Below are 16,100 nucleotides of genomic sequence, written 5' to 3' on the forward strand. Positions count from 1 at the left end.
ACATCGCAGATAGGGTGCATTTGGCTCTTTTGCTATTATGGATTAGCGGATGGGTTAACCCTCAGGAGAAACTTTGCAGAGACATCATTCTGGATTGTCTCAGTTTGGATAAGGGGTATACTGTCCCGCAGCTGAACTATATCTCAAAAACATCTCATTGATTGGGTCTGGCTTTCTTATTCACAATCTCTAGGAGTATCAAAAAGGATAAATTACAGGTCAAGCTCCTTTTTCTAGAATTTAGTGAAGAAGGAAGAGTGATAATTTGATTAACAAAAATCTCAGTGTTGAATTTCTAAAGGTCCTTTGCTGAGCCTGCTTTAGGTGGAGGGCATGATACTAGGTCGGTCTTAGGTGCCAATTTAGGGCAGGTTGCATGGTAGCGACGTTACGGTACATTGGAGGGGTGGTGAGTCACATACCGGCGGATCCACCCCTCGGGGAGGGAGAACGGTACACGGGTGACTGATAGTGGGGCGTGGAAGCAATGAAGGAGATTCAACAGAGGATGCTTGGAGGGCAAGTGAAGGTGAGAATGGGGAGAGGAAGGAGGTTACCGGGTGAATGGGGAAGAGTCAAACAGGTGAGATGGTTTTGAGAAGGATGAATGGAGAATGAGTCGGTATGGGGATGGGAAAGTATATTTATTGCATTTATGTACTGTTTAATAAAGTTTAAATGGTTGCAACCTTGTCCTAATAAAATTGCCTTTTAGGCTTCAAGTAACAGCGTGGAATGTAGTTGTTGCTTGAAAAGATATGGTAAGATCTAGAAAATCCATTGAGGGGTTATTCTTTTAGCTTGTTTGCTTTCACCAACAACTATTCTAACACTGTAAACTCCCCGCCTGCTAGAGCTTTAGCTTTGTTGCCCTTCTTCGTGTCAGTAATCTCACTGCTACACAACTATCTTAGTTATAGTTTTACACAAAGTGTCCCTGATTAATTTCCCCAATTTTTATCATGTATATTTCATGATTGCTGCTTTATGTTTGATAGTTGCCTTAGGCATATGTTCCCTAATACCACCTGTTCTTATTGTGCTGCTGTTCGGCTTGCCCCGGCTGGTAATGCCGTTTTAATAGGAAATGCCGATATTGCTTTTTTAGTTTAACTGTATCTTATGTTGCGCATATTTTTCTATTTTATCTGTTGCGTTATTTTATTTTACGTCAGATCGTATGTTTATCTGTGCTTGCTTTATCTTTTATGGCCATGTATGGCTGAATAAAGATTTCTTAAAGTAAAGAATAACACATTCTGTTTCACATATTTACAATTGCATTTGACGTCTTTGCATTTCAGTCAAAGGGAAATTAAATGATTTGCTCACCAATTAACTATTTTCAATTAAGTGTGAAGGCTGGATTTGAACCCAGGACCCAGGTTCAAAATCAGTTGCTTAGCTGATAGACAACTCCTTTTGGTCAAACATCTCTGTGCTCAGCATTTGCTATGAAATCTGATAGAAGTGTTCTCCATTTTTAAGACCGGTGTTAGCCAAGAGCTTTTGATTTTACTAAATCATATGTCAAATTTACCTATAGGGACTTTCGGTCAGCCCTCTTCACCCATTGCTCTGTTATTGTGTCATGCACATTTTTCTTCCACCCACAACAGCGTACAGCATGAGACAATGGGTCAGCCCACTTCATCCAATGGCTAACGTCTCTGTGAGTGATAGCTTACTGCTCTTTCACAAGAAGCACATACACGCACTAAGCAGTTCCCTTAAATGCCAAGGATTACTAATATAATGTCTGTTTTTTTAGACCAAATCATATTTTGAGGTTAAATGTTTTTATAGATTGAAAAGGGCATGGCAGCTTCCCCAGCAATAATATTTTGTAAAAAAACATAACAAAATAAGCAAAATGCCAGCGGCCAGTCACACACCTATTGGCTATGCCAATGCTTGTTTAAGTCAATGAAGTGACCACTAGCACAAGATGACCGGAAAAGGAAATTGGTATTGTGAGTGGGTAATCTCAAACACATTTGAGAGAAAAATAAGAGCTCAGAACCAGCACAAAATATTTGATCATGCCAAAGTACATTTCTTCCATTGTATCAAATGCCTACTTTAATGCGCCTACAGGCTTGTTCGTGCACTGAGATATTCTCTCATTGGGTGGGTTTCACACCTTCTGTTCAGGTTTTACATTTTAATGATCCTTCAAAAGCATTAGGTATGGCATCAATGGACATGGAGAATTTTTCATAAAGTAGGCCCTCTTGGAAACTGATCTTTACTTAACACGTAGCGGAGGTATACTTTGGTGAATGGCGCTATCCACCATTAGTCGCTTAAGTGTTGAAGCGTGATTTCCCCTTCCCCACAAATGTGTCACCCACTGCCTTTGCCATCTAATTTCCTTAGTCATATGTTTTTGTGGTGACCAGAAGAGTAGCCCCTTCTTCTGTGGCTGGTAAAGGGAAGAGAACATCAGAGGCTGTCTGGAGTTTCAACAAGCCACACACTTCACAAGTGCAGTCCTTCACTTCTGCTTCACTCGTTTCTGGTCGATTTTCCGTTTCATCTGTCTTCGTGAGAAGGTTTTCTACGGCCTCTCCTCTCGCACGATTCTCAGTGCCATTTTGAGATGCAACATTTGGGTCTGCCCCAGAATCTGCAAAAAAACACAAATTGGAATGTTTAGCTAACCACGCATTAATCGATCGAGTAATTGAAAATGGACTGAACAGGATTATATCAGATAGGTGTACATAACAACAACTACTCCTCAGATACCCCTCAAGATACCATGCAATCCAAACTCTGTTTAGGTTAAAGATTAAAATAGTCACATGTTCCTATTTTCCGTATTGTCACTCTCCTCACCTGTACAGATTTTACTTTAAGATAGGTTTTTATTACCACAAACAGGAATGTAATAGTTGTTTCAATATTCGCACCCTAAAGAGAACTACCTTCCCCTCAAAGGTATGGATGATGTTTATCACTAATGTGGGGCAATTTCCTTGAAATGTATTACTGGTATACTCTAAACGTGAAACAAGTAACTTGCTGTATAATATATGCCCTTAGCCGCTCAAGTATTTCTATTTAGTTATTTTGTATGCCTGTTTCCCCATACTTGTCATTAAGGTTCTTTTTTATAAATCTAAAAGATGAAATATGTGAATCCAATCATTGACAACACAAAATATTTGTGAGACTCGCTCATTCATTCCTTTTTTTCTGAATTCCATCAAATTGAGGCAGCCCATAATACCTTGGTACTTTAACAAAAAACATAAAAAGCCCTCAGTGAGGAAAAGAAAAACGAAGAATCAATAAGACAACTTTGTTAATCCATATACAATACTTATATCGAAGGCTCCCGGTTTTCTGTTTTTACGGATTTTTACACATAATTACAGACAGAAAACAAAGTGTTTCCTGTCTGTATATATTTTTAAAAGCGGAAAAATGCAGAAAAGTGTGCTTCTGGTGGGTGACTCTCCATGCTGTTTTTCGTGATTTCTAGGACAACAGCTGAGCAGATAGGCAGAATCGAAAGTTAAAAATAGGTTGAGCTTTCCCTAAATGCAGGTTTATGGAAATATATATTTGTATTTGTATTATAAGGCCCAAATTTACCTGAAGGTGTAGTGTTTTGCTATATTTGGCTGCTTAATTCGCTAAAAAAACGACAAGCAGTAAAGTGTGAGTGCATGTTTATCAGTTAAATAAATGTGGAAATATACCATTTTATGACCCATATATTCGCAAAACACAAAATAAATACGGATAAATATAAAATAATAAGACGAGTGAAATATAAATATGGATAAATACAGACAGAAATGTTAAAAAAATAGATACCATAAAACCGGGAGCCCTACGGTTATATCCAGATTCAACCACGTATGTCTCACTAGTTTAGTCCTAAAGTTGAATATTCTTAAGCCTTATTACCCTCTCTGGGGCTATTGACTGCTGTTAATTGCTTTCCAAGTAATTAAGATGGGGGCTCTAACCTCTTCAAATACAAGTAAATAAACACACCACCACTTCTTTTGTCTAATAAATGGCAATGCCACTGAATCTGAATTGCTGGTGGGTACTTCCTCAATTCGATGAATCGGAACTGGAGAAAATCAGGCTGGGGACTCGTAGCTGACGAATCCTTATTCCAGAGAAATGTTAAAACATTGAAAAGTCATTTCCGAGAAAACAAATGATTACAGGGGAAAATATATAACTCGAGCCCTGACTCTCTTTATATCTTTCTATATGTTCTCGCCATATGGGTAAGGTGTTTACAGTCAATGTAGTCTGTTTTCTATGTCTAGTGAGACACGGTTCACAGCAGCACCGAAAAGTTATTTAATAACAGAAAAGTAAACCGGGCTCAAATTGATATATAGGAACTTGATGGTGGCAAAACAAGCTGCAAATAAGTATTTTTTTCAACTAGAAGAGCTTTCACCAGGTTGAATTAATTAGGTGAAAGAATGTTCTTTATGGTGAAAATTGTGAGGAACCCGTACGTTGGACAGAAACAGGTGGTCTGTAGTGGTTTCACCACTTTTGTTTTCTTGTCCATGTACCTACAACAAATGCAAGTACAAAGTAAACAACAGTTTTTTCTGAGCTTTCTAAGTGCTCTGATTGGATGAAACAATTCAACATCGCAGTATTCTAATTTATACATGCCAGAAATAATTTGATTATTCTTAATGTGAAACAGATATTCCCTCAGTCAAACATGTACAGCTTCCTTTCGTGGCTTATGGAAACAACATTTTTGGTGTTTCTTCAGATAAAATGAGAGCGTTTCCCCCTACTTTCTATGTCTTAGCTAGTTACCACACCAACACTTGCACTTCTATCATTAATACTTTTTAATAGTGTGCATCAGCTTGCGCCTGCTCCTCCAGCAAAACTATGGCAGTTGCAACACGAAATACCCCCACAAAATCTTGTTTTGTTCCATTGTACATTGGAATGGGTAATCAATATTGCCCAAAGCCATCACTGGCCGCGTGAGTATGGAATTCTGATCACATTAATAAGCTCTGCATGATTTTTCGAATCTCCCAGTTTAAGGTTTGCCACGTTAAATTCAACTTTCCTTGAGTAGTTATAATCATCGCTTCTGTTTTCATAGATTCTTTAGATCAGCACTTTTAGTTAACATATATTATTATTATTAGGGAGTTTTGTAAAGCGCCTGGTTTACGCCCAAGGCGTGTCCCCGCGCTGTGGTGGGTAGGGTGACCGTGTAGCAGCCCAACAGTAGTTAGCGTTTGAAGAGATGAGTCTTAAGTTTTCGCCTAAACAGGGTTTCCGAAAACTCCATGCGAAGTTCCATTGGCAGATCATTCCACCGCTTAGCGGCCAGGTATCTGAATGATCTACCCCCCATGCGTGTTTTCTTTATTTTGGGGATTTTCAGAAGACCTGTGCAAGACGAGCGCAAGCGCATATAGTGACGCATCAAGTTAAAAACACAGTCCCTTCAACAAAGGTTGCAGTAAAAAACTTTAAATACACAAACGGTGGTGGGAGGACTGCTTGCAATTTGTCTAACCACTGCCAATCACTCAGGGTGGCATTCCAACACGTCCTTCTTTTGCTCACCATGCCACCACAGTTTGGACCAAGTTATGTGCAAATCAGTGTTGGCCCTGCTCCGATAGGAACAGTCCAGCCCCCCAAACTGTTTGGTATCCGCCCTACATAGGCATGGGTATTCTGGGAATTTGACCCCTTGCTCTCTAAGCCACAGAAACCAAGCTACAGCCGACTACAGAACCCCAATCAGGTGGAAACCAGTCTTGGGTTACTTGTGTTATGGTACAGATAAGACCTGGCTTGCCAGTTCTGGCTAGACTGTTCCCACTGGAGCAGGGCTAAGACTGATTTGCTCATGGCTGGATCGAATCTGAGGTGGCATGATGGGAAAAAGAATGATGGGTGGAATGCTACCCCGACATGTTGCCAGGGGCTAGACTTATTGCATCCCAGTCACCCTCCTGGATGTTCACTGAAAAACTTTAGACATTAGAGAGACTCAATGGAGCCAAAGTAGAATGTTATGAAATAAAAGTAGCCTTCGTGGGGTTCGCAAATATTACTATGAGGAGCAGTGGCAATGGCTTTGCTTTATTTAGACTTCTCCTGTCAAGGTGGTGACAGAAAGTTAAGAGGGAGAACGAAAGATATACAGAATCAGAAATGCTCTATGAGGAAACATGAATTTAAACAAGATGGCACCTGGCTTATAATACTATGAACATTGATTAATCCAGATCCTCTGGCTGTATCACAGTTTCTTTGATTCTTCTTTGGTCCAAGTTGTGTGTCATCAGTGTGTTGGTAAATGCTGATGCTGTTACCTGTGAGTATTGTCCCACTGGGCTCAATTAGAGGCTGAAAATGACTGATAAGGTAGAACCCTGGGGGACTCTGCAGGTGCTAGGGATCTTACGGTACCAGGACATGTCCATGTGACCAAACTGATTTCAGTTAGATATGTATTAGGAGGACCAGTGAAGACTGTTGCCAGTGAATCTCAATCGAAACTTCAGGATGTGGATGAGGTTGGGATGGTTGATGGACCTAAAGGCAGCTTAATGGTCTGGAATATCAGGAGGAAGGGCTCTTCTTTCTAATCAAGAGGACATCTTCTGGGATCTGTAAGGGAGCTGTTGCTGCACTGGTGTGTGATCTGAAGCCAGATTCATATGGGTATGGTCACCACACATTCTATCAAAGCTCCATTCATTCAACCATTCTTGCAGTCATGAAGCCCTGAAGAAGGACATTGGCTAAGCCTGAAACATGCAAAGTCGGTGGGATGCACAGTGATTTTTCTTTGTTGCTTGTCAAGACTATGATGTCTCTTATTCTAGAATTAACTGACATTAAAGATATGAACTTTTAAAACTGTGGGGAGGTAGAACTCTGGGGTTCTGTTAGACCCAAGAATCACTCCTCAGTGGTATGGTATCAGAATATCATGGCCTACATATTGTGTGACAGAAATATTTCGTCTTAAATATTGTTTACAAAATTGCTACCCCCAGGGGCGTTTGTTAAGTTCTACGCCTATTGGAGATATATTCATTCTAGTGATATTTAGGTAATGACATTTCTGTCATACAATATTTTTGGTATCAATATTGGGACATAAAGCCCTTTAAAGCACCTCACTCTGAATTGAAATGTGTTTTTTATAGTAACCCTTCGTTAGTGACTGGCATCCAAAGAAGTTGATGGACTGTTGCATGACCACAGAGTTGGTCTCAAGAACCACCCATCAAAGAGGGGTGGGTAAAACATTCTTCTTTACAGGCGCAAGACTTAAAGGAGTCAGTCCAAGTTGTAGTCCTCTCCAGGTTGAACTGTGGTAATCTGCGGTTCTCGCTGTCATTCAAAATGAAATGCACCTCATCCCCTCAAAAGTACACTTTACTCTTCTGCTTGATATGACCACTTTACTCTTGTTGTACTTGCAGGGTTAATAGACAAACGATAATTCTCCCATTAACCCACTTCCTGACTAAGAATCTCAGTCAGGAGGTTCTCCTCAGCTTTGAACTCCGACTTTCTCTTACTCAAGATTATTTTCTTCAACAAACTATTTACTCTGAATCACTCTTCCTCTCTCTGCGCTCCCCCAAAGCTTTTTACTCCATTCCCTCTTCTAGCTGCATCAATTTATTTATTTTGCTCTTCAAAAAAAGAGCTAAAGCAACTGCCTCTTATACATACGTTTCTTCCTTCCTGCCTTTTTGTGCATAACGAGCATGACGTATTTCACTGCGTTACTCTGTGGCTGCTGTAACACCTATCCTTGCCACTATTACAGTTTTATATGTTGTGCTGTTTACCTTTGCTTTTCAGTGTGCTATACCTGCCTCACTACTGCTCGTCTATGGTACACGTGCTCAATGTGCAATGTAAATACATGTAATTAGACCATTTACAGTAATATATATATATATATATATTCACTGAAAAAAACATAGGTTTCACACCAGTTATAGTTAGGAATTAGCATTTAAAAAAACCTATTAAATTCACTGAAAAAACCATAGGTTTGACATCAGTTATAGTTAGCTGGAAATTTTACTGACATAAAACCATTGAAATTCCCACGTTATAGTTAGTTGGACTCACTATAAATTGCGCGCGTGCAATGCTCTGCTGATGACGTCACATATTACATCACTCATGACATGGTCAGTGACATCACTCATGACCTCACTGATGACACCATCCTTGTGACAGAGTGACAGACCTCCTTTCAGTGTAATGTAACCCTTGAAACACATATTCAAAAATAGAAAATATAATTTACAAAAAAATGGAGATACCCATACCAGTTACAACAACCAATTCAATAATTCCACCATCTATATACACATTCACTCATTCACCAACAGTTCTATATAGTCACTCATACATATACTCAGTCATCATATGTAGTGATACACCTATACATCCTGTTACACACCGACAGTCATCCAAAAGTTACTCACACACATACTCACACATGCAAATAAACTATTGAACATCCATTTATTTGCATATACAGCTATACACACACTACCACCTTACTTCTAAGGAAACTTACACATACTTACTATCTAAAACAATCACTTATAGAAACACATATTTATTTAAACAGGAACTCTTACAATCTCTCACTCTCACATATACTCACTTATATACATCAATACTCACATATACTAGATTGAAACATATGTAGTTACTGATAAAGACACTAGTGAGACAGTCATTCACTCACTAACTTGTTTTTGCCACCTCTGTGTCTCGATCCTACAGAGACACAAGATGGCGGCCGCTCCGGACTGTTTGGAATGTTGACAGACACCCGAGAGCCAATCGGCTTTCCGCTCGCGTAGCGCGCTGGTACGCGCCCCAGTGCGCGTACCGGGGGGCGCTTATAGATATATATATTTTTTTAACCTAAATTACTCAGAATCCACTGGAGCAGATATCTTGAGACATAGCAAAGGCACATCGGGCTACCAGTCCCTACAATTTTGCCAAGTTTGGTGGAAATCCATTCAGCCGTTCGGGCTAAAAGTGAGTCCAACCGCCCTACGGAAATTAACATGGGGAAAACACGTTTTGGGACCCCCCTTTTATCTCGACCCCCGCTTGACAAATCCCCCCCAAACTTTCAGGGAAGGAGCAGACCGGAGCGGACCATCTTCTTTGAGAAATTCGCGAAGATTCGTCCACCGGTGCCAAAGTTATTCCCAATAGAATGTTGCGGATTTCCTATGGAAAACAATCCTAACTATAACTACCTACTGGCGACCGCCAGTAGGTAATATATATATATATATATATATATCACCGCATGGCTCTATTTTAAAGCCGGTCGGTGACTGGTCATGTTTCTTTAAGGGGGGCACGATTGTGAGGCTTTTCCCTTCTTACACTGTGCCAGTGATGGCATTGTGTACGAGGGAAAGGGACGTTTGTAGCGGATTTTTTTTGTCACAGGTGCAAATCCTGCAGCCAGTTTGTCTCCTGTTCAGGCTTGAACGTTCAGATCCAGCGTTGTAGTGTGGACATGAAGCGTATGTACTCTAAACTCTTTACAACAGGTAATGAAAGAAGTCATTTAGGGTAGAGGATGTGGCAAGCGACCAGAGCTGCTGACTTTGGAGCTGGAGATCCAGTTTTGAGGCCCCGCGTCTGCTCAATATCCTGTGATTCTGGGCAAATCACTTAATCTCCCCGTGCCTAGAAAAATGAATGTGTCCTTGTGTAATGTAATTGGTGCTCATTTAAGGCACCCCGAGTTTGCGCAACATAAAAAAAGAAAAACAGAAAGTATATGAGAAGTTTGAATTTGATTGAAGCATGTTCGAATGGTGGGCAGCTGCTGTTGCTCCTCGGTGAGGTTAAAAGGCTGCACCATATTTTAGGAGCAGCAGTGAAATGATTGTACCAAATTATGAAAGTGAATGTGAAAAGATGTTCTTGACGGTACTATGGGGCAGATTTACAATAACTGGCCCATCCCTGCATATCAGCAGGGATGCGCCAGTTATTGTGCGTCACGGCTCCGCCACCATGGTTGTGCCGCATTTACAATGTGGCGCACCATGGGGCAAAAACGGGCAGATGCGTGACACATCTGTGCCGTAAAGGCGGGGCATTGCTGGAGTTGTGTCGCAAGCACGATGCAGCGCCAGTAAGGCTCTGGGGTGCCCTATCTTTACAATGCTACGTCAATCCTTACGCCTGCTTCAAGAAGGCGCAGGGTTTTGACGCAGCATGGGCTCAAAAGTGACTGAGTGAAATCATGTAGATTTCACTCTGCCACTTTTAGGAGGTGTTCCTGTGCTGGGACCCCCCCCCCCCCGGCCTGGAACGCCTCCTTCTGGCGTAGGGCTTTACAGGGGAGAGGAGTTAGCCTAACGGCTAAGGCACTCGACCTCGGACCTGGGGAACTGGGTTTGAGTCTCAGTAACGACGCCAAACCTCCTGTGATTCTGGGCAAATCACTTAATCTCCCCGTGCCTAAAAATGAAAGTGTGTGTCTTCATGTAAAAAACATAACTTGTGCTATGTAAAGCGCTTTGATACCTGATTCGGTTCGGGTCTAGTTCGCGCTATATAAAACTCTAAAAATAAAAATAAAACATAAAAAATAAATAAAAACGTGACGCATCTCCCAGATGCGTCACGTTGTAAATACCCTGCATCATGGTGCTGGTTTTGCGCCGCCGCTGCGTCACAAAAGTGACGCAACGGTGGCGTAAAAGAGGCGCAAGGGGCTGGTAAATCTGCCCCTATGTTCTATAGCATCAGCGTGGGAGCAAAAGGCTGTCCCACATCGAATGGATGCTCCATGCACTGGGAAAGAGAGCGCAAGGTGATTTAGTTGGATAGAGGAGACAGTACACAGGGGTTCGAGTGTAAGGCTGCTCCCGCACCGAAGTGAGAGTGAAAGACAGTCCTACTGAGTGGGAGAGAGAGTATAAGGCTGAACTTTGAAGTGATCATGAAAAGCAGCCCATTGATGTCACTGATGACAGAAGATTCTTTTATAGTTTCCGAGTGTAATTGACTATGCTGTAGAGATGGAAGGAAAGTCTGCACCACGTGGTAGTAGTGAGAGAAAAGACATTTTCATAGAACTGGAGAGAAATATTGTTTGGTGGGGTTTGAATGGAAGTAAAATGTTGTTCTGTGGGGTGGGAGTTAAAAGTTTCTTCAAAGTGTGAGACGATGATCCATGGGGTGGGAGTGAGAGAAAGAAGTGTGTAATAGCGTGGGAGTGAGTGTGAAATGATTTTGCACAGCGACGAAGCGGAAGTGAAGGACTCTGCTATGGTTTCAAGGTAACAGTAAAAGTCGATTCCATACAGATGGTTGTGAATTGTAACTTATGTTGTTTCTTCTGGCAAACACAACACTGCTATTACAAGTTGCTAAAAGCGAGGTAGCATTTTGTACCTGAATGACCCCAGAGAAGTGAAGGTAAGGCAGGACGGGGAACTCAGATGAGCCCTGGACAAATGATCATGTTAGTCCCAAATTCAACAGTGCCAGAGCGAGCAAGTCTGATCATCTCCAGTGGGATCGAGGAGAGAACTCCAGGCAGTTCTTAGGGTGCAGCCCGCTCGGGAATGATCCTTTGTGTAGATGAAGATCTTATTGTTTTTTGAACAAATTCCTTCACAAAATTAGCTCCAAAGTGTCTACCTCTTTTTTTCACATCTGTTTCATTGGTAGAGAACTCCCCTGAAGCATCCTAATGTCCACTGGACTCGCTCACAAAGCTCGCCAAGTCAAACTCATCCCTATCTTTTATGCCATACCACTTTGAAAATTCACCAACCGCCGCTGGGCATGGAGTTGAGTGGCATTGTGTGCTGTGGAGTTGCATTGTAATGGGTGAAGTGGGATTGATTAGCATGAAGTGGAGTGGAATTGTTTGGCATTGAGTTTGAGTGGTCTTGTGTGGCATGGAGTGGCATTGTATGGAGTTGAGTGGTATTGTGAGGCGTGGATAGAGAAGAGTGATATAGTGTGGTGTGGAGTGGCACTGTGTGGAGTGGAGTGGGGTGTAGTGGAGTGGCATTGTGTGACGTGGAGTGCATAATGTGGTGTGGATTGGCATTGAGTGAAGTGTCATGGTGTTGCATGAAGTGGAGTTGTATTGTATGATATAGTTTTATTGTGTGGCATGGAGTGGAGTGACATTGTGTGGCATTGAGTAGCAGTGGATGGCCTGGAATGGAATTGTGTGGAGTGGAGTGGCACTGTATGGAGTGGGGTGGCATCGAGTGGTGTGTAGTGGAGTGGCATTTTGTGGCTTAGAGTTGCATTGTGTAGCATTGAGTGGAGTGACATTGTGTAGCATGGAATTGCATTGTATGACATTGAGTGGCACTGTATGGAGTGCAGTGGCACTGTGTGAAGTGTAGTGGTATGGAGTGGAGTGGCATTGTGTAGAATTGAGCAGAATTGTGTGGACTGGAGTGGAGTGGCAAAGTGTGGCATGTAGTACTTCGTGAGTATTAAAGTGGGGTGGAGTAGAGTGATATTGTGTGGCTTGGAGTGGATTGGCATTGTGTGGTGTAGTGTAGTGGGGTGGCATTATGTGGAGTGGCATTGAGTGGAGAAGCATTAAATGGAGTGAAGTGGCATTGTGTGGCATGGAGTGGTCTTCAAGTTGAGTGGAGTAGCATGCCACTAATTGCTTTAATTTCCAATGAGGTGTATTAAGGACTACATAAATATAATTACAATTGAGTGGAGTAGCATTGAGTGGAGTGGCACTGAGTGGAGTTGTATTGAGTTAAGTGGCATTGTGTGAAGTGGCATTACCTGTAGTGGAGTGGCCCTGAGTGGAGTGGCATGGAGTGGAGAGAAGAGGAATAGCAGGTCGAAAATGGCTTCAACACCTCGTCAGGGGTGGTAAGTGCTACATATATACAAATACAATTGATGAAGGGGTGTGGCATAGAGTGGAGTTGCATGGTAAGGCTTGTACTGGAATGGCATTGTGTAGCATGAAGTGGCATTATGTAACATGGAGTGGAGTGGCATTTTGTGGTGTGGTGTGGAGTGTCATTCTGTGGCATGGAGTGGAGTGATATTGAGTGGAGTCGTATTGAGTGGAATGGAGTGGCATTGATTGGCATGGAGTGGAGTGGAATGGCATTGTGTAGCATAGAGTGGCATGGCATGGAATGGAGTGGAGTGGCATTGTGTGGTGTGATGTGGAGTGGAATGGCATTGTGGCATTGAGTGAAGTGAGTTTGTACTGAGTGGAGTAGAAGAGTGGCATTGTGTGGCATGGAGCACAGTAGCGTCATTTGGCTTGGAGGGGCACTGTGTGGCCTGGAGTACATTGTGAGGATTGAAGTGGAGTACAGTAGAGTGATAATGTAGTGTGGAGAGGCTTAACAGTGTGTTGTGGAATGGAGTGGGTTGGCATTGTGTGGAGTGGCATTATGTGAATTGGCATTAAAGAGTGAAGTGACATCATGTGGGGTGGGGTGGTCTTTGAGCTGAGTGGAGTGGAGTGGCATGCTGTGAAGTGTTTTAATGTCTCGCTAGGAAGACTACGGGTTATATAATACACTTACAATTGAGTGCAGTGGAGAAGCATCCAGTGGAGTGGAGTTGAGTGGCACCGAGTGGCGTTGCATTGAGTGCAGTGACATTGTGTGGAGTGGCATTGTGTGGAATGGAGTGGCATTGAGCTAAGTGGAGTGTCATGGAATAGGGTGGAGTGGAGCAGCATGCCAAATATCACTTCAACTCCTCGTCAGAGGTAGTAATTGCTACATAAGTACAACTGCAATTGAGTAGAGAGAAGTGGCATAGAGTGGCATTGTATGGAATGGATTGGCATTGTGTGGTTTGGAGTGGAACGGCATTGCGTGGAATGGAGTAGCATTGTTTGGTGTGGAGCGGAGTGGCATGGAGTTGCGTGGAGTGATATGGAGTGGAGTGGCATTTTTTGGCATGGCGTGGAGTGGAATGGTATTGTATGGCACAGCGTGGCATTGCATGGAGTGGCTTTGTGTGTTGTGTAGTGGTTTTGAGTGGAGTGGAGTTGCATTGAATGGACTGGCATTGAGAGTAGTGGAGTGGCATTGTGTGGCATGGAGTAGAGTGGCATTGTGTGTAGTGGAGTGGAATTGAATTGTGTGGCATGGAGTACCATTGTGTGGCATATTATGGGGTGGAGTGGCGTGTAGTGTAGTTGTATGGCATTGTGTGGAGTGGAATCGTTTGGAATGGAGTGCAATTATGTCGCATTGTGTGGAATGGAATTGTGTAATATTGTGTTGAGTGAGGTGAAATCATGTGGCACTGCGTGGCATGGAGCAGTATTGTTTGTCATTATGTGGAATGCTTTGTCTGACATTTTGTGGCATGAACTGGAATTCTGTGGCACCTTGTGGACTGGAGTAAAGTGGAATCATGTGGCATTGTTTGGAGGGGAGTGGAATTGTGTGGCATTGTATAGAGTGGAACTGTGTAGCACAGTGTGGCGTGGAGTGAAAATGTGTGGCATTGAGTGGAATTGTGTGGTGTGGTGTAAACTTGTGTGGCATTGTGTGGCGTGTAGTGAAATTGTTTGGCATTATGTGGAGTGCAGTTGGATTATGCAGAGGGTAATTGAATAGAGTGCAGTAAATTGTGTGGCACTGTGAGGAGTGGAGTGGAATTCAGTTTGTGGCATTGTGTGGAGTTGAGTGGAATTGTATGACATGTTGTGCCATGGAATAGGGGGGAGTTGTGTGGCATTGTGTGGAGTGGAATGTAGTGGAATTGTGTGGAGTTGAGTGTAATTGTAAGAGTGGAGTGGAATTGTGTGACATTGTGTGACATGGAGTGAAGTGGAGTGTAACTGTGTGGAGTGGAATTATGTGGGATTCTGTGGCATGGATTGGGGTGGAATTGTGCAGCATTGTGCAGTGGAATTGTGTGGAGTGAACTGGAATGGTGTGCCATTGTGCGGAGTCGACTGGAATTTCTGGAGCATTGTGTGAAGTGGAATTGTGTAGCTTCATGTGGGTAGAGTATAATTGAATTGCATTGTGTGGAGTGGAATTGTTTGGCATTGCATGAAGTGTAGTGGAGTGCTTTTGTAAAGCATTTTGTGGAGTGGAGTGGAATTGTGTGGAATTCTATGGCATGGAATGGAATTGTGTGGCACTTTGTGGAGTGCAATTGTGTGGCATTTTGTGAAGTGGAATTGTGTGGCATTGAGTGGAGTGGCATTGTTTGGTGACAAGTGGAGTGGCACTGAGTGGCATGGAATGGAACTGTGTAGCATTGTGTGGAGTCGTATTGTGTGAGGTGTAGTGCCGTTGTGTAAACCTGGAGTTTAGTAAAATTGTGTGACATTGTGTGACCTGGAGTAAAGTAGAATTGTGTGGCTTTGTGTGGCATGGAATGGAATGTAATTGTGTGGCACAGTGTGTTGTAACGTGCAGTGTAATTGTGCGGCACTGTGTGGTGTAGGATGGAAATGTGTAACATTGTGAGGGGTGGATTGAAGTGGAATTGTGTGGAGGGGAATTATGTGCCATTGAGTGGAGTTAAATTGTTTGACATGGAGTGGAAATATGTGGTATTGTGTGGAGTAGAATTGTGTGGCCTTGTGTTATGTGGAGTGGAATTGTGTGGAGTGGAGTTGTGTGGCACTGTTTGGAGTGGAGTGGAATTATGTGTTATTGTGTGAGTGCAATTGTGTGGGAATGTGCGGTGTGGAGCATAACTGTGTGGCATTATGTGGAGTGGAGCAGCATTGTGTGACAAGCTGAATGAAGTGGCATTGTGTGGCATGGAGTGGAGTGGAACTGTGTGGCATTATGTGCCATGGAATGGAGTGGAGTTGAATTGTGTAGCGTTGTGTGGTGCAAAGGGAATTTGAGTGGTATTGTGTGGAACAGTGTGGTGTGGAGGGGAATTGTGGTATTGTGTGAAGTGAAATTGTGTGGCATTATGTGGAGTGGGATTGTGTGGCATTGTGTGCTGTGGAGTGCATTGGAATTGTGTGGCGTCATTTGGTATGGAGTTGAATTGTGTGGCTTTTCTGTGTAGCATGGAGGGGAGTGGAATTGTGTGGCATT

The 16,100-nt window shown here is 42.7% G+C and overlaps 1 protein-coding gene across 1 annotated transcript in view; it reads right to left on the reverse strand.

Annotated features, from left to right (window-relative positions):
* Positions 1 to 1,611: 1,611 nt before the first annotated feature.
* TNFRSF17 (TNF receptor superfamily member 17) overlaps positions 1,612 to 16,100 on the reverse strand; it is a 40,047-nt gene continuing 25,558 nt past the window's right edge. Inside the window, exon 3 of the mRNA XM_078664342.1 lies at positions 1,612 to 2,629. Within this exon, the coding sequence (XP_078520468.1) occupies positions 2,376 to 2,629 (254 nt within the window). The 3' untranslated portion in view covers positions 1,612 to 2,375. The remainder of the gene's footprint in view (positions 2,630 to 16,100) is intronic.

Source organism: Lissotriton helveticus, chromosome 10, assembly GCF_964261635.1.
Source record: "Lissotriton helveticus chromosome 10, aLisHel1.1, whole genome shotgun sequence".
Taxonomy (NCBI): domain Eukaryota; kingdom Metazoa; phylum Chordata; class Amphibia; order Caudata; family Salamandridae; genus Lissotriton; species Lissotriton helveticus.